The sequence below is a fragment of the Alexandromys fortis genome, unplaced genomic scaffold (genome assembly GCF_014885135.2).
Source record: "Alexandromys fortis isolate MF-2015 unplaced genomic scaffold, M_Fortis_MF-2015_v1.1 scaffold_182, whole genome shotgun sequence".
Taxonomy (NCBI): domain Eukaryota; kingdom Metazoa; phylum Chordata; class Mammalia; order Rodentia; family Cricetidae; genus Alexandromys; species Alexandromys fortis.
Window position 1 is genome coordinate 3,332,055 of NW_026068068.1, and position 20,078 is coordinate 3,352,132.

Sequence of the window (20,078 nt, forward strand, 5' to 3'; positions counted from 1 at the left end):
TATCTTTTCCATTATCAACAATGTATGAACCTCTGTCCTTTTGGAGAGAATGGCATACTTTAAGTTGACATTATTGTTGGGCAGACAGAAACACTAGGTTAGTACTCAGGTTTTATTATGACATTTAGTGTAATGGGAAAAAAAAAACATTAGAAAATACATTTACTTAATAGTGTACCATCAGTGCCAACAGCCTAGAGAGAAATTACTTAAATCTTCTTTTATAATTCAGATTAAATGAAGGTATCTATGTTTATTCTGTAGGTGAAGACCACAGTGTAAACACCAAGAAAACCATTTCCCTATTTCTTTGCTTTTTGGTTGAGATACATTGATTGAAATGCAGTGGGTCCCAGATCCACAGTCCTTTACTTTAGTAGCTTCCAGCTATGAAGACTTAACCCATACAGACTTAATTTAGATTTTCTAACTGGGGCATTTTTGCTAGTAAAAAGACAATAATGGTTACTATCGTACAGACTTGTTATAATGACAAATTCCATGCTGTGTGCAAAGTGTTTGCAAAGGTTTTCAGTCAATGAATTGTTATCAAATGCACTTCTCTTTGATATACCCAATATGTCACTGGAATGACATGTATAAACGTCATTCCTCTACACAACTTGAATAATGGCCAGGAACACAAAAGAAGGGCATGATGCATTGCCTGTTTCCCCCATATCACAACAACTCAATTGGGGCTTAAAATCCTACAAAAATTATATCCGAAATTATAACTTATCCCTACAAGTTTTTAAAAATATAACCTAGGTCTAATATCGTGACAGCATTTTATTTTGCTCAAAGAGTCATCCTCAGCATCCTTTCAAGTTTACTAATGAAGAGATGATGTCAGTTACTTGACAAGACTTCAAAAGAATAACAGGACTTGGGAATCATACCATTCTCATTTCTCCTTTAAAAAACTTCCCTCTGTCTCAAAATAGAGTAGCTCCTTCTGTCTCCTCGTCCATTTCCAAGAGCACATGAGACCTCTACCCTAGATTAAATGAGGCCAAGTAGAAAGAAAGCTAGATAAGAAATGAGTAACTAGAAGTGAATAGAGCTGCATGGGAAAGGATTAGCAAAGAGAAAGACACCCAAAGCCTGAATTTCAAATGTACTGAAGATTGAATTTATTTATTATAGTTTATTATTTCATTTTATTATATTATTTGAAACAGAGTCTGATGTGCCCAGGTTGGTCTTGAACTTGCTGTATATCTGAGGATAATATTGAATTTCTGATCCTCTTGTCCCCACCTCATGAATGCTGGACTTTTAAGCACCATGTCTAATTTATGTGGTACTAGGCAATGAAAAATTTGCCAGTTTTGTTCAAAATATTTGAAAGTAAATAGCTGTCAATATCAGACACAAATGATACTTTGTTGTTCATTTTTAAAAATATCTACAATTAGCTAATGCCTCGGAAGATGTGGTAATAACAGTGTGTATTTAAATACATGATTCAAATACGATGGTAACCTCTAGGAAGCAATTCCGACAGGCTTCGCCTAAGGAGCAGTCCTACACAAAGATGCGCTGCGGAGGGAGGATGAGTGGGGTGAGTACACAAAGCCTGCCTTGTTTACGCTTTCCCTATGACCTTTGTTTAGCTTATTTAGTACTGTATTCTGAAGATTCCTTAGACCAATTCTGTTTTTAACACTTCTTATTCTATTTATAGATACTAATATCAAAGAACTAGCTTATTTTTACAAAACAAAGCCATGTTTTTCTTTCTTTTCAAGTCTTTGAATCACATGAAAATAAGCTCTTGTATCACCTTATTTCAAAAATTCTACCATTCCTGAGCAACTAGACAATGGACATATTTTTTAGTCATCAACTTTCTTGAGCAGTAATTGTACTTTACTGCTCCATAGGTCTTGATTCCTGGTCCGTCTTGGTTCTATATCTTGGTCTGTCTTGGTTCTATATCCTGGTCCATTTTGGTTCTATATCTATATCTATATCAGGTAACTTCCTGGAACTAGAATGTCTGAATTGGCAATTTAAACTTGGATTTTAGCCCAAGGAGTCAACATAGCTAGGAAGAAGCTGTTGCTACATTACCATGGTTGTCGATTTGACGTAGACATTGTTTTTCAGATGGCAGTTTCCGTCATTTGGCACCACTATGCCTGCCAATTTGCTATCAAGAGCAAGATGTGATGTCTGGTCTGTCATCACCAGCAACAATCTTTTAGCTTCTTTTCGCCATCCAATATGACTCTTAAAATAAACATGTAATTAGATCTTGTACAATGACATGGATCTCACTGTGCTCTTGCCAGTTGACAAACATTAGTAAGGCTTTAAAATAGCATGCCCATGTATTTGTTTACCTTTTACTCCCTCATTAGAGGAAGAATAAACCAGATAACGTGATGGGAATGGGATAACAGGCTCTTTCTGGCTTTTTCTTGAGGTTTATAGAAGCAAAGAACATCTCCTGCTTGGCCCCCTCTACCCAAGCATATACCAAAATGAATCCTAATAGTGATGGGAAATGAGATTAGCTGGACTGGGACTGAAAAAGCATGGGATAAAACCAGACTCTCTGAACATGGCAGACATGAGGGCTGATGAGAAGCCAAGGACAATGGCACTGGGTTTTGATCCTACTTCATGTTCTGGCTTTGTGGGAGCCTAGCCAGTTTGGATGTTCACCTTCCTAGACCTGGATGGAGCGGGGGGGGGGGGGCCTGGGGCTTTCCCNGAGTGGGAGGAGGGGAAGGGAAATGAGAGGCTGGGAGGATGCAGAAATTTTTTTTTTCAATTAAAAAAAATGTATTTGTCCATGCTGTTTCTACTTCATGAACCAACCAGAACATAAAACTCTTACAGCTTCTGCTACATTTCAGCATGCAAAACGTCTTACCTCACAGACAGCAGCTTGAAGCATGGCATCGAAACCTCCTTCTGGAGTATCTATGTTTCCAGAGATCTTTTGTCTGTGGACTGCTTTTTCAAATTCAGTGATGTTTTCTGTCAGGGACAGCACATGGATGTATCCATGGGGAGGCATACAATCTAAATTGTAGTCACTGTGTGGGTAAAAAAAAGTGCAAAAATCTAATTTTCTGTGCTTCCTTAAAATTTTCAAAGTGCTACTCACAGTCTGATTATGTTGCTATATAAAAGGAAGAGATTTTCTTGGAGGTGTAGAGAAATTTTTACAACATAAAACATTTTTAAGGTTAAGGAGTTCAATATTGGTGAAACATGTTTGTGAACAGAAAATAGAACTGTAAATTTGATGTTCAAAAATAAAGAAGATTCATGTGTTTCATAATTAAAGGACAATGAAGCACTTCAGTATGCTAATAAACCCTGAATTTTTGAAAGGAACTTAAGGATTTGTAGTAATTTCCTGTCACAGTTGGCCCTGGAGCAGGTGAGAAACACATCCAGGAAGATAGTTTGTGGATTCAACTGAAATAACATTTTAATTTCTTTATTTCTAAAAAGATATCACACTAATTTTGAAAATGTTACTTGTTGTGGAATTATTAGTGAGCAGTAAAGTTTGATAATCCCTCCTGTATCTCAGAAAGAGTCCCAGTCCTCAGGCAAGCTCTCCTTCAAGATTATTTAAACTGGGCATAATGTAACCCAAGTACTCAGGAGGCAGAGGCAGTAGGAGTCATGATTTCAGGGTCAGTCTGAGAAACAAAGTAACTCCTGACCTCAGAAAACCACAAGGGATGATAAATAGCAATTAGAAGATTTTTCAAAGTCTTGTAAAAGATAAACCAATCCTACATTGTGTGATTAATAGATTAATTGCTTTTGTTGGAACATGTAGAGTGAAATGATTGGAACAGTTTAAAGCAGAGAATATCTTTAAAGAAAATGATTTATGGAACAAGAGATTTACAAAATTATTTCTCTGAAAACCTATCAGGTGACACTAAATGAAAACTTGCATGCTTAAAGTCAGTTTTCTTTCCTTAAGGAGGTAAGTGCTGTATAGAAACAAATTCTTATTTGTTGATCCCTGGTCTTTGAGGCAGTTGGTTATATCATTAACGACATAAATATATACCATCTCAATACAGTAAGGTGTCAGTGTAGCATTGCAGTAATAATACTCTAAAATATGTCAAATCCAAATTCAATAAATTTGGAGCAATTACAAAAGAGGCATATTGAATTTCCAGAGGTATTTATATGCACATCAGCCTCATTGTTGGAAATTGATCCAGGGTTACTAATAATAGGAAAGGTTTTTTTTTGTTGTTTGATAAAAAATGAATAAACAATATTTGAAGGACTATAACTAAAAACCAAAGCTACAAGCAAACATTTCCATAAAGGAACAGGATCCTCCTCAAATACTTTTAACTTTTATTTAATAAGACAATATTTTGAAACATGGTTAAGTCTATAAGAATAATCAACATGAGATTTTTATACAAAAGATTCTTTTAGTATTCTCCACAGGAAACATCAGCTACCTGCACTGATTGTGGATCCTCTCTGGGTGGATGCTAATGTAAGGTGAGACAGTTTTATCCACATAGGAGCCAAAACCAAGACGGAAGTCACGGGAGAAAAAAGCCATCTTTCTAGATAAATCATTTCCAACGGAATTCAATTTTTCTATATTATTGTGCATTGATGCTGACACATCAACCAGATAATAAAGATCCACTGGATATTTCTTCAGAGGACGAATTTTTAGCATGAAATTAGCTTCAGCTCCTAATTCAAAGAAAGAAAAACATCATATAATCTTTATTTACACCTTAGAAGTCAATAAGTAAGTGACATTTTCAATTGCATTTGGCATGTGAATGTATGTGTGTGTGTTGTGTGTGTGTGTATAGATGTGTGTGTTTGTGTGTATGTATGAGCACACTTACGACAACATATGTGTTGAGGTCAGACGATGACTTGCAGAAATCAAAATCAGTTCTGTGCTTTTCTTCTGTGGACCCCAGAGATTGAACTCTAGGATGGTCAGGTGTGACAAACCCCTGCAGCCACTGAGCCATCTTGGTGACTTGCAATGATACTTCAGTTTGCAGCACAGTTATCCTAAGTTTACACATTATCAAGTTACTTATCTTACCGCTGTGATCCAGTACTGGATAGACTCAACGTAAGCAAAATAGAATTGCCTGGGCTCACAGATCAGAGGACACAGCATGGTAGTTGGGATGGCAGTAGCGTGATGACTCACTTTTTCTCATCTTTGTAGATAGTGGTGTAAGAGATTCTTCTGTCTATGTGTTGCTTTCATTGGTTGAATAAAGAAACTGCCTTGGCCTTTTGCTAGGGCAGAAATTAGGTAGGTGGAGTAGACAGAACGCTAAGAAGAAGGACAGAAAGGCAGACGCCATGAAGCTCTGGCCTGAGACTGATGCTGGTTAGAATCTTTCCCGGTAAACCACAACCTCGTGGTATTACAAAGATTGGTAGAAATGGGTTAAATCAAGATGTGAGAGTTAGCCAATAAGAGGCTAGAGATGATGAACCAGGCAGTAATTTGATGAATACAGTTTCTGTGTGATTATTTCAGGTGTTAACTAGCCGGGTGGACGGGTCAAAAAAAGGGTACCGCTCCTTGTAACCAAAAGCAGGCCCTCTCTTCCTTCAACAGATCAGGAAGCAGAGTGCTCCAGCAGGAAACAAGGTTGTATGCAGCTCTCAAAGGCCTATCACTGTGAACAATTCCCCCAGCCATATTTCTGTTAATTCTAGAGATGATATACAAATAAAAATATAGGCCAGCTCAGTACAAATGTAGGAGGAATCACTTATATAACATGAATTGTCCATCACCTCAGAGACAGAAAAGCACACTGCAAAACAATAAGTATCATTCTATCTGAAAAAAGATTCAGGTGGCTGTGTTCAGGGAATGGTCTGAGGCAAATGTGAAAGATGTCTTTTAAAAATGTTTTATTAAATGTAGATGTTAATTCACTCTTTTGATGTACGGTGCCTTTACCAATGAGATGTGAATGCCTTGGTAGTTGACAGCACATGAAGCTCTTTGAGATGATGAGTGCACATTGTGAATCAGCTAATGAACACCTCCCTTTTGGTTAGTGGGGGCAACAGTGGGTTAGAACAGAGAACCGTGCTGTGTTGAAGGTGTGCAGATTATTAGTTCAACACATGGAGGGGTTCAGTAAATGTGTAAATGTATAAAATCACAGAGGCCAGGTTTTGGCCTTGAGCAAAATAACAGTATTGGAAGAGACAGTCACCTGCATAACAAAGAGTATTCCAAAGGCCCCTTTACTGTCTACAGTTCAGGTTATTTAGTTCTTGGCCACATTATGATTTGATACAGAACTTGGGTTCTGTAGACCCTTCAGATTTTAGGAGTGCATTAAGATATCCTGAGAAAAGTCACCCACTAAAAATTTGTGAATTTCTCTGTTTAAAATAAGTCAAATGGTTCCAAATCATTAACTGTTCATCCATGGAGAATGTTTCAACTGGGAAATATTTTATAAAAATAAATTACAATTTGTATATCCACATAGTCAGTAGAATGATATACTTATTAAAATATTTACCTAATCAGTGAATTACTCCTAATTATCCTTTAAATTCTTTTACAATTCCAATGTTATTCAAGCTGAACTATCCATCCTATAAACATGTTTTTCTGGCAGATAAGAACAAATATAGAAAAGAAAAGGTGTTCATTCATTTCCGATTTCCTGCCTAAGTAGGGAACCCTGTGAGTGAAATGCTCTGTGTTCTGCATCCCAGAAGTTTGGGAGGAAAAGTGGAGTAAGCAATTCCCGGCCTAACCCATTCTCTGCTCCTCTTTAGGAGCTGGGCTGCCTCCAGAGAGCATGTACTTTGTTCATCTTTTGGCTCTGTACTGACAAGTATCAATAGTAATTTAAGTGGAGAATTAAATGTAGGAGAAAATACTACACAGGGCTATATAAGAGAGAAAAAGAGCACAGTTGGAGAGTATGCTTCATACAGAAGGGCTTGACACATGGGTCACCAGTTAAGAAATATATAAATTGTGTAGTCGGGTTTTTTCTGACAACTGACTTGGGCATATTGCTAAAGATCCTATGCATTAGTCACAAGATGTTTTTCTCTTGGTGAATCATTGCAGTTTATGGTGACTCCATCTGACATTGAATGACTGTGTTTTTACAGATGACGCAAGATGGAGCAGTTATTTAGCAGATTGTGCAAGGAACTCAGCAAAAGTGTGGGATGCTGACCTCAGTGAAAGACACAGTTTTTGCAGTATTTGCAAAGGCATCTTTGAGGGCCTAAACTACTGAAGGCACTCCAGACAAATGTCAGCCACACAGGGGACCTGTGCCAACAACACTTGTTCAGAGCCTAGCCAGCAAAATCTTTTACTGCCTCAGCAGAAGAGAGGTGATGAGAAAGCCTTGGAGTCTACTATGACAGGATCCTGGATTACCTAGATGCTGGCCTTAGCACAGGTACATGGGTGCGTCCTCAGCATGGGCTAAGACCTCAATAGCACAAGTTGTTGCTTAAAAATAAATATTTCCATACTTGGGCATTTTAGTCATTGCACAAGAGAACAGTAATAGTTATTTTTACATTTCAAGATTCCTGAATTTCCAGTGATGTTTTGCAAGTTCAGGGTAGATAGCCCTAGACAGGCTGATCCCAAATCTCACTTTGCTTGATAAGATAAAATCAAGTTTGATTTTTCATGCCTTCCTTGCCTGTGAACTTGAGATATTATCAATAATGTACTCTCAGGTTGTCTTTGGCTTAGATAATTATATGTGTGGGAAAAAAGAATTAGATATGGGTTTTGTAATATTCCATAGGTAAAGGCAGTAGAGACACTGTCTCATTGCTATGTAAACACTGTGTTCCTCTCTAGAAGCTCCATTTTGTTTATGTTAGAGTGTAGTCAACACAGACCAATAACCAGATGATGTTTAAAATGGCTTGGTTAAGCTGGCTCAGAGAGAAGTGTATAGAGATACATGACTTAAGACCTGGTTGTTAACACAAGCAGCAATGTCTTGATGTTAGAGGAACTATGTGAGATGAGCTATGAAGAGATAGATATACTGCATTCATATACTCTACATAAACGCTATATATTAGTTGATCAAACCATTCTATAATTAAATGTTGCCGAAGTCACTCTTAAGTCCATTATTCACACTCGGCCCAGACTATGTCCTTTGTGAAATTTTAAGTGTTTCTTTAACAAGATGACCTGGAAACTATAGGATATCCAAATAAAAAGATTTCAAAATGTCATATTTAATTAAAGAGTGGCCACAGCCTAGTTTGGTGTACTCAGCTTCTCTTGCTTCCCAAGACTGCTATCAAAGGAGCTATTAGAGTAACAGGAAACTGAGACGGTGGACCATGGAACTCCAGTATCAAATAGCAACACCAGGTTTATCAAGGATTTGTCGGTTCTAGCCAGTGGTTTTACTGATAGTAGCCGCTAAGGAAGGAAAGTGAGAACTTACCACTCTTGATTTTTCCACCTACAAAAAGAGCCTCCTGAGTCAAAAACATGGTTAAGAGCATTAGCTGCTTTTCCAGAGGACTCGGATTTGATTTCCAGAACCTATGTGTTGCTCACAACCATCTGTAACTCCAAAGGTATCCAAAAGGTATCCAAAGCCCTCTTCTGGTCTCTGAGTGTACTGTGCACAATGGTACACAAACATATATGCAGGCAAAATATCCACTAACATAAAATAATAAAATGAAAAAGAATAACTTCATGCATTTCTGCTGTGGGAACTCCTTCAGATAATAGCCTTTGAGATACTGGTCTACTTTGGGTGTGATCTCATGTACTATAAATGCAGACAAAAAACCAATAAACATGAGAATGGGGATGAGGGTGGGGCTTGGCTGCTAGATTCAGTTCCAGCTCCCGCCCCCCGCCCCACACACACAGAGGGCCACAGTGAGTTTACCCCGTAATAAATAAACCTTTGCTATACTCCATTCTGGGCTAGTGTGGAACTCTTTTGTACAGCAACAGTTTGGAGCCCAGTGGCCAGAGTTCACGCCATTGCCAGGCCTTGCCCAGGAGTTCTGCGGCCTTCTTTCACTCCATATACCTGATCTACCCTTCCACAGCTGAATTACCCATCTGGTTATTATTGATAGCCAGATGTGTTGACCTCAGAATGAAAACCAGGAGATGTGTTACATTAGGAAAAAGATTTCTCTTTTGTTTCCACAGGAAAAGAAAAGTTATGGATACCAAAAATAAAGATTCAGTTTGGAAAAAAACAACAACAACAACAACAATAATAAAAAAAAACCTCTTGATAAAGAAAAATGACAGTTCATCCACAGAGATGACAATCCTACAAGTGGTGTGGAAATCTCATAAGGATTGGGGTAGGATTCTTTTTATGTCAGTGCAGGAAGTTACCCATCTTCAAAAAGTTGAGAGACCTCAGACATCTAAAAACTTAAAGAAAAAAAAAAGATAACTATCCAGAAAGAATCACCAAGCAAAGAGAATATTCTCTGCAGGGTAAAATTTAACTACCTAAACCTCCATTTCTCCCTACATCTCAGTATGATGATAATTATGGCTCACCTCAAAATCAAAGCTGGCTTTGGAGTTGGACAACAGCTCTGTCCTCTAAATCCAAGCATGTTGTTAAAAGAAAAAATTAGAGTTTCTGTCTCATATCAGGAGCCACTTGGTATGGGACAGAAGCAAGATAAAATTTAGGGACAACTATTATCAAAACTCTGCTTTCAAATAATTTTACTTCTCCCCATACCTATTTTTGTCTCTACGGTACCTTTCACTGAATATATGTCTATATGAATATTAATATATGAACATTTAAGTTTTCTCCAATGAACAATACATTTTTCTGCAATAATCTTTGAAGTTTCCAGGAAGAAGATGAGGTCCTGCCACAATTCCACCTGGTTGATATGACATCATGATGCTGATAGCATCACTTTAAGATCAGTTTTGTGTTACAAACTTCTTAAGATGATTCCAACTTGGTTAGCTGAGATGGTTCACTTTCTTACAACATTCTGGCCAGAACTTCAAATAAGAACGTCAGGAAAACCCTACCAATTACTCAGAGACTATTTGCAATGATACAAGACATGAATCTTGGAACTTAACCATCATTTTTAGTTTTCACAGCATCCCATAGAAATAACATTGCCCCCATGACAACTTGAAGTAATTCTAGAAGATGATGTCCTCTCTCCCAACAAAGTTTTTCCTCAGAGTTAAAGACATATATTAGGCATTGGTTATAAATTGTATAGGGTTGGGGTGGAAGTTAAGTAGACACAGGAATCTCTTTTGAAAAGAAAGGGGATTGGATGGGATAATATGTAGGTTAGTGTGAGCTTTTTTACACTAATAATAATAGTGAGAATACTTGTGAGCTATTATTTATAGACAGTTTACATTGGTACAGATTCTTGTATATTGATACAAAATTCAAGTTATATTTGTTATAGTGAATATGCTCCTATTTCTGTGTACAATATTTGTGTGCACTTAATCAAAGTTATTTTCTCATATTATAGGCAAGAATGTTTCTATCTCTGCTTAGGATATTCTGTATATTAATACAACTTTAGGATATATTACATTATACGTTTCTATCTCTGATCAAGATACTTATACATTGTTTATATTTTGAGGTCATTGTCCTCTTTTGCTGCACATTTGTTTAAAGATTGTTTAATATTTTATTATGAAACCTTATTCTTTAAGCTATATAGGTATTAAGAATTACAGGTCAATAGTCATCCATGTTTGTAATGCTTATAGTTAGATTAACAAGGTTCTTTTGACGCATAGCAACTGTATTTTGCATAGATAGATAATCTTCAGACACTTCAAAGAACTGTAGAATATGACATTTAAATAACTTAGGGTTATGTTGATGTGAGACACAATTGCTCCTGGCTGCACTGATCTATTCCCAAGAGAATGTTGGGCGTGAAAGACACTTCACTTGGAGCTTGTTTTCTTCTTGGCAAAACAGTTCTTTTTTTTTTTTCAACTTTATGAGGTTTATTATAATTTTTTTTTTGTTTTTTTTTTTTTTTAAAAATTACCACCTCCTCCCCGTTTCCCATTTCCCTCCCCCTCCTCCCACAAATCTCCCCCTCCCCCATTCCGTTCCCCCTCCCTCTCGAGAATGATATAATAGCCAGAACCTGGAAACAACCTAGATGCCCTTCAATGGAAGAATGGATGAAGAAAGTATGGAATATATACACATTAGAGTACTACTCAGCAAAACAGTTCTTTAGGCAAAGAACTGCCCCTGCCTTGACCACTAACAAAAATGCATGATGTTCAGAATGGATAAGCAGGATACAGGTTTAAAAAAATCTTCCAAACCTTGGCAAGACAGGAGAAGATGGTTTTGAAAATTTTCCTGCTTTTGAAAAATGGTCTGTCAGTTACTCTAGGCCTTAGCCAAAGTTGGTTGTCCCAAAGTTGTAAATGAGACTTTGAGTGTTTGTCCAGGTAGCCAGTTGTCTCTGTCATTTCTTGCACCTTTTGAAAGTTGCTTGATTGCACCTCCTTTTTACTCAAGTAATATTTCTTTTCTCAGGTCTCTGATAGAGTTGAAGACTAGATGGTCATTGTTACTTTCCTCTCATGACTTAGCCAAGCCATTTTTAATATAAGATTTAGACACCTTAGGATAGGATAACTATTGAAACATTTAGCATATGCTTTTTCCTTGATGTTGTTCATGGTGATTGTAATTCAAACTTTTAAATGTTATATTTGTTCTTGCTGAATACAGTTTTGTATTAGGCTTAGAACTCTTTTATTTAAACAAAAGGGTGTGGTGCTCTAGGAACTTCTTCAGTTAATAGCCTGTAAATATACTGGCCCACTTTGGGTGTGGTCTCATGTACCACAAATGCAGACAAAAGGTGTGCACAGACCCCCTTTGATGCTGGATTCAGTTCCAGTTCCCTGCACATGCAAAATGACTGTGGATCACTATTCTTTCTATGAGTCTACCACCTAATAAATAAACTTCTGTTATTCTCCATTCCGGGCTAGTATGGAACTCTTGTGTATGGCAACACATTTCTAATTAGTGACAAAATAATTTGCAAGGTAATTGTATCTAAATAATATTATCCTTCCCGGGGTAGAGTGGTTTGAATTAGAATAACCGCCATAGCTCATATGTTTGAATATGTCTAGTCAGTAGAACTGTTTGGGAAGGATTGAACAGTATGGCCTTGCTGGAGAAGATACATTTCTGGGGGTGGGCTTTGTAATTACTCATAGGCACTAAAGTCACTCTGCTTTGAGTGTTGAGGATAAAGGACAATGACTGATTATGTTGCTGGTGTCTTTCTTTACCAGTCTCACAAAAAAATCTTAGACAATGAGAAGTGAGTTTCTGACTATGCTCACTTTTGTTCAAGTTGCTGTGGCCATGGCATATACTCTTGCTTGTCTTCATCAGCTTCTTTTTGTGGAGGGCAGGTGAATATGAAGAATATCCTGGGGTGGGTGTTTATGTAAGTATCCTTAAAATATTGTCAGAGGGAGCCCCCCTTTGTGTGTGTGTGTGTGTGTGTGTGTGTGTGTGTGTGTGTGTGTATGTAATACCACTTTTGGGTATATATCCAAAGGAGATGTTGTCTTTTTCAAACTCAAAGTGGTATATGTCACTGCTGGCTTAATGTACTCAAGTAGCTAATCAAGTGGCAGATTGAAGCATCTTATCATCTTGATTCCATCTGCATCTTAACGTCTAACAAGACAAAACTGCTTGCAAGTCTCCAGAAGTCCTCTGAAAACACACACTTCCATACTCTGTTGATGTTGCTTTTGCCTGCAGTAAACTAATTCTTCATGTAATTATTGCTTTAACACACTCTTCACTAAGCTAGTCCTCCTTGGACTAAGCTGAGCTTCTGTGTCTTGTTTCCCTAACAACTAAATCATACCATCATTTTAATGTTTACCAAATAATTATGAGGTCTCAGACATGGCGTCTTATCTCTTTTTTCAATTTCTAAAAGCTACTATGAGATATCTTTACACAGAATATTTAGTTCCATATTTTGCACAGAGTAAATACATATATGTTAGTAATTATCATCATTATTTTCACTGGATTCTAAATAACCTTAGGGTAAGGACTGCTTTTCTTCTCTGAAGCCTCTGGTGACTGCTTATAGTTTCAGAAGACCTAAATCATGAATATAGCTTTTACAAAAGGGGAAAACTGTAATAATTGACATATATGAATTGCATGAACACATAAACAGAAAGGTACAATTTATAGGTACTTACACTGCAAATATTTCCTAAAGAGCAGGAAATTTAAAGGATTTATTAATGATAAATAAGATATAAAATAGGATAACCTGCTGTAAATTAGTATTTAATTATAAAAATAGTGTCATTGCCTTATTTGCACGGAAAAGTAAATCATGCCCAAAACCTAGAGTTAAGGTTAGTAATAGTAAGCTTACAAGAGATGTTCCAGCATGCTAGTACTGGCTGGAGAAAGGGCAAGAGCAAACAGCTTATGGACTAAACTGAAAACACTGAAGATTGGGCCAATGGCTCAACCTATAAAGGTGCCTCCTACTGATGACCTAAGTTATATTCCTGCAATTCACTTGATGGAAAGAAAGAACTGATTCCCACAAATTGTGTCTTGTTCTTCCATCATAAGCTGCATCATGGACACCTGTAAACACGCGCACACACACACAAATGCAATAAAAATTTTAATAAAACCCTAAAGACATTAAAACAAATAGGACAGGAAACTTGACTCACATAAATCTAAATGAACCTCAAGTTCTTCTTATGAAGCTTATGGGAATGACTACACATTAAATATTTAAACAAAACTTCTTTCTTTAACACTAAGCTACAATTTGAAACTTGTATGTCCCATATGTTAAACGTCTGATCCAGCCTCCAAGGCTGTTGGTAAAACATTTAAGAACATTTAAGAAAGAAGAAGAGCCTAACTGGATGAAGTTAGTCATTGGAGGTGTGCCTTTGGAAAGACTTTGGGACCCCTGTTCTCTCTCTCTTTGTCCTTGACCATCGTGAACTAAACAGGACTCATCTTTCTGCCATTATGGGCCCAGGGATCCTGAGTAGAAACGGATGTCATGGACCAAAACAAACCTTTACTTCTCTGAGTGTTCTGTATTGACAACAGAAAACTGAGTCACCTAGCAAATGAAGTTAGCAGCTTTGTTTAGAGACACTGCATTTGAACATAATTGGGCTTATCTTATCTTTGCTGAATAGCTTTCATTTAACAGTGTTGATGGAGACTTGTAATTGTCACAGTAACATCTTGTGTGGGAACATCTTATTCCTTTGTTTGTCTGGACACAGTGGTTCTTTGTAGATGTGGTCTAATTTGAATTGCTACAGTTTTTGTTAAGGATTTGACAGTGAGGTGATAGTGACTCCCAGCTAAGTAGCTTTGCAGGACTGCTATAAATCTTTCTAAGAGTTCATACAGCACAGGTATAATGTGTTCCTTGAAAGTCTGAATGAACAAAAAACACTTCTTACCATGTGTTTCTACCTAAATACTTAACGAGTATTTCTTATCGAATTAACCTATTTTATTTTGTCTTCATTTCTTGATTAGATTTAGTAACAATTTATTATTCTTAAAGAGCTTTACACAGAACCAATTCATACTTAAATATATATTTACATTTTCATTTTAATGCTTTAGTTTATTTTATTATTTTAAATTTATTAGTTCCTTTTTATTTTATAATTGCTTGTTTTGCTATTCTTTGGTTCGGACACTCACTCTATTTTATTCATTCTTTTTCACAAAGAACAATTCAAGTTACAACCTATATATTAGATGTATTTTGTTACTGTTGCTATTAGTTTTGTAGCTAGAATTTTGATTACATCATTTGACTTAATTCCAACTTTTATGGCATTGTGCTCAAAGATCATGAAATAATTTTTGCTTTCTGTAACTTTTGTGGTTGATTTCTTAATACATTTTATGGACTTTAAAAATAACACTTATTTATGAAGTGTTGTAAACTGAATTGTCTTTGGAGAGGGGGCCTTGGGGTGTAATAGGTTTAGATGACTTCATAATAGGATTAGTGGTCCTCTAAGATACGAGACAGCTGCAGTCCATAGCATCCCCATTCCTATGACTTCCCCCTCAGCCTACCACAGCAGGACTCAGGAGGAAGTGCATAGCTAGGAGACTGGAGAACTTCACTAGAAACCAAATCTGCCTAAACTTTGTTTTTGAACGTCCCTGACATTTTAGCCTTTCTGGAACTGTGAAAAAAGACAGTTCTGTCATTTCTGTTGTGTCACCAAATGTAAGGCACTGTGCGGCGGCAGCTAAACACGAAAGCGCCAGGTTTACTACGCAAGCTCAGCTGTTCTGCTGTATTTTGCTCTCAGATACTAAAGGGGATATTCTTAGCTCTCCTCTAATGAAGAACTTGTTCAAGTTAAATGCAGTGATGATGCGGGAATCTGTAGGCTTTGAAGAGAGGTTTGAGGTAAAGGCCATGGTGACAGAATGCCTTGAAATTCAGGTGCACTTCAGGAGTAACCCAGACACATGAGTCAGAAAGTCAAGATATAATGGAGAATCATGTGTGTTACTATTGAATGTCAACACAGAACAAACCAACCTAGCCTATAAAGACTCTAGAGGCAAAGGTGGAAAAGGTGATTGGATGGGAATGCTGTCAAGATACGGAGACTGGTAAGATAAAGAAACTGGGACCATTGGTAATGCATTAGGAGAGATTACAAAACCAGAGGCCCTGAGCCTGTTGTAAACCCAGGTAGAGAGAAAAGACATTAGAGGTGATAAGACAATTACAACTTTAGAGGTGAGACACGTAATTATTGGAATGTTAAGGGCAGATTTTAGTGAATACGCTGGCTTGAGTAAATATTGCCTTTTTTTTTTTTTAAATAGCAGATGGCAAGAACCATAATCTTTACCAACAGAATTATAATTTTTGTACTGGCTATGCATCTTTTTCCTGCTGGTGCTTATGTACTTCCATATTGAGCTGTATCGTTGTTTTATATGGTGAAGAATGTAGAAGCTAAGAACATATCCAAGGAAAGAAAGACTTTCCTAGTAGCCAATTAGTCTAGAAAAAAGTAGTTCAGCATTTAGAGTGAGATGAGAAGTGTAGCAAGAATTTGTTGTTGTTGTTATTATTATTAAAAGCAAAAACCAATGACAAGACATGCCACCCACAGTGAACTAATGAAGAATTGAAAGCAATTTATTACTTTTTTAAACCTGTCTTTGAGCTCTGTGGTACATATCTGTGAACTTCGACATTTTGTATATAGTTCACATATTGGAATTCTATGTACCTGGGGGAATGGGTGTTTTCCAGAGCTACAACATGCGTCAGATTCCTGTGGAACACACTGCTATAGAAGGGGAGATATCGGAGAAATGCTTGTGGAAAAGAACACACTAATCTCAGGTGCTAGTGCAAAGCTGTTAAAGGCAATTATGGTAATAATGAATGGTAGTTCTGTGTTTAGAAGTTCATAGCAAGAGTTCAAAGTACTTAACAAATCTGTATTTCCTACTAGCTAAAGAATCAATGCATCATGTAAGTACTTATGGAGAATTTACTCTCTTCCAACACTTTGAGTAGAGAAAGAAAACAAAAAAGTATGTTTCCTTTCTGGGCTTAGCAGGTATGAACAGTTGCTACTAGGCTTGACAAAAGGCCATGAAATCATTGGAACAGAAATAACAGAGAGAATCGATTCCTGCAAGATGCTCTCTGTGTGCACTGTGGCATATGTGTGCCTCTTTACCCTCTACCAGCTTAATAGCTGAATGTAACAACAAAAACAAAACAAAAACCAGAGCACAATTACATCCCAGTGTGACTGGCCTGTACCATCAGAACAGAGTTATAATAGGTTGTAGTAAGGTTTATAGTGCGGCCCAGGCCACATAGCATAGCTACAGACATGACAGGAACTAAAACCACAATGCTTTCTGCTGCGACATATTAACTGTCACTAGCAGCTGTCACTGCAAATTAATGGTCATCACAGGTTCCTTTGAAAAACACCAAACCTGGGTGCAGCTGGATTGAGACTTCTCCTGGTGTCACTTGGGTATTGATTTCCTTTTCACTTGGTGTAGCCACATGCACAGCCAGGGATTCTACCGAATCAATTGGACAGCCCTTGTTTATCAAATTGGAAACAGTATCACACCGTTCACTTCTTGATCCACCTGAAACAAAGTCCTGTTTAAAGAAAGGGAAATCACTGTTTTTAGCAAATCATCACAGTAACAACTTAAGATACCTGTACATTACAAATATTACAAGGAGACATTTCCTGTGTAGAACAAATTAGGTCACTGTATGAATTACCTGCATTCTCCTAATAAAGGTATGGGCAAATTTGTCAGAAATAAAAAGGTTCACCTCTACATTCCATTTAAAAACTAAGAAAACAATTTACTAATGTGGAGAAGCTTAATCAAGCACTTTAATTGTTGTTGACTGAACACTGTAATATTATACCAGTTTCATTTTTTCTAAACATCTGATTTTGGAAAGGCAGACTTAAGAAAGAATTCGTCAAAGGAGACAATTTATTCTTTCCACATGTCATGCCTCATGTTTCAAGGACCACAGCTGGCATGTCTCCCGTGTGTTGTGCTGTTGTGCTCAGGAGATGAGAACAACTCCTCCAAATCACATGCCTGACAGTGCTGACAGCTCAAATAGGAAGGAGCTGGAATTCTAGCTCTCAGATCAACGGCCTCTGCAGCTTCCCATATACAAATCAGCCTGTGAAGAACTGGAGAAACCCAGGAAGATGCTTGTGGTGACAGTGTTAGAAGACTCCAGTTCAGACTCTTCTGACTTTGTGTCTGAAACTAAACCCTTCCCATTCAGCAGAAAAGGTGGCACGTTGTTTAAGAGTCAGCCCATATGCTTAGGATTAATGGAATATGATTAAAAGTTAATTTGTTCTGGCTAAGAGCAAAAAAATGATACTTCTATTTTTCACATGATCAGGTATTACATTAAAAGTCCACTTTAATATGGACAGTATTGCTGTAGATTATTTGAAATAGTTGCATGTGAGTTAAACATTTGCTCAGCAATCTTCCTGTCCGGGCTATTTTGGTTCAGCATTCAGTCATTTTGCCTTTCATTCATATGATTTGGGGACCCTGGTTTCTACTTAATTAACCATTTGGTGAAAGACTGCTGAGTGCAGGATTACAGTGTTCAAAGTATTCAGAATACAGATCAAGGCTAGAGTCTTCACTACTGAAATCAACAGATCATGGGTGAATTTAGACACTAAGCAGGAAACTATAAATGTTATGGGAGTAAATCGTAGGGACAAGAGAATGCCTTAGGTTATGAGAAAGAAAATTATAAAGTTTAAATGGCATTCTGAGGGTGAGGTCATTAATTATGAAGAACGAGATCGCCAGCATCAGGGAATGATTAGGTAGAATCAAAGCAGGCAAAAAAAAAACATTAAAAAACAATTGTGTTCTTTGTCAATTTAGAGCAAAACTTGGAAAATTAAAGTTAGTAGGACAAATGTGACATTTTGTCTGTTTTTGCATGGTTTGTATATCACAGTGTCCCATTTTTAGAAGATGGCAATAGAACAAGGCAAGGAGAATGTGTGGCTGCCAGCGGCAATGCTCTCCTGTCTGGTCCTCACAGTGTTTATCCCCAGTTAATGTATGGCTCTGACCGGTGATCCTAACACAATGAAAATGAAAAAGGCAATGTGCCTTTCTTTCTATTTGAGCCTTCAGGTGTTTGCTAGGTGGTGTCCTGGAAACAGACATTTAAAATTGCCTAGCATTTGACCTTCACCTGGATTTTAACCAGAAGTTTAAAAGTCAGAGCCTTTACTGATATCTAAATTTATCATATCAGCTGGTAACACCTACAACTGTCAGCCAGATGTAGTTAATAAACTTCTGGGAGATCTTCAGAAAAAGGTAGCCAGTAACTGCCATAGCATGTGTTAGTGGAGAACTCTGTTTCTACCATCCAGGGGACAGGGAGAGAACCTGTTGCCTTCCCAGCTCACATTACATGTGAAGGGCCATATATGTGTTTTCCGCATATAAAATCCACAAGATTTCAGATTATGCGATGGAAATAAAGTATAAACAGCTCTAATCTGCCGTCTCAGCCTACTAGAGTTTCTGAACTCTCCTGTACAGAATGGAAAAAGAAAGGGCAGCTACTTTCCTATAAGTATACATCAAGCTATATGCTGTGTGACCTTTAAATGTCAAATAGTTTTGCTAAAATAGCAAAATCTTCTCAATTATTTTGCAATGTCTGAATCAGAAAGGCTGTTTTAGCTCACTGTAAGCACTAAGTCAGAAAAGCATCGCCAATTGGCCAATTAGGGTTGAAAAGGGAAGAAAAGCTCTTGCCCATTGTGGCTTACTTTCCATTTGAAATAAAAGCAATTTGAATCCACACCTTTTTAATTTTTTGGCAGATTATGTCATTTTGATTTCTTCTAACCCCTATGTTTTACTTTTTCTTCAAGAAAAATACTGGGAGCGGCGGCCGGAACCAGCGGGTACAGACACAGTGGCAGACAACGCAGGCAACAGGGACCAGTTCAACACCAAGAGCAGATCGCCCCAGGACAATTAAATCAAAGAGGTAGGCATTTGGTTGGCGAGGTCCCGGGCAAACAGGGAGCCTGGTTCTTTTCCTGAAGACCCGTCTGAGGGGTGAGAGGGATCTTGGCCCCTGGCAGGAGCCAGGAAACAGAACGAGGGAATTTTGCAAGAGGAGCCTCTGGACAGCAGGGAAACCTGATCTGGTTTTAAAAGACCAATTAGAGATCATCAATAGGAGGAGATGGGCAGGCGCCAAGGCAAAAATTCTCCCAATAAGCTGAAAAACAACATGAAAGCACCAGAACCCAATGATCTTACAACAGAAGGACTTGAACACCCTAACACAGAAGAAGTGGAAAAAATCGACTTTATGAAAGCAATAGAGTCCCTTAAACAATATGTAAAAAACACCTTTATAGAAATGGATGA

At 37.5% G+C, this 20,078-nt stretch overlaps 1 protein-coding gene across 1 annotated transcript in view; it reads right to left on the minus strand.

Annotated features, from left to right (window-relative positions):
• Itgb8 (integrin subunit beta 8) overlaps positions 1–20,078 on the minus strand; it is a 62,808-nt gene that overhangs the window by 34,861 nt on the left and 7,869 nt on the right. Inside the window, exons 2-5 of the mRNA XM_050120828.1 lie at positions 17,094–17,290; positions 4,467–4,713; positions 2,888–3,053; positions 2,080–2,238 (exon numbers count right to left, since the gene is read on the minus strand). Coding sequence (XP_049976785.1) covers positions 2,080–2,238; positions 2,888–3,053; positions 4,467–4,713; positions 17,094–17,290 — 769 coding nt within the window. The remainder of the gene's footprint in view (positions 1–2,079; positions 2,239–2,887; positions 3,054–4,466; positions 4,714–17,093; positions 17,291–20,078) is intronic.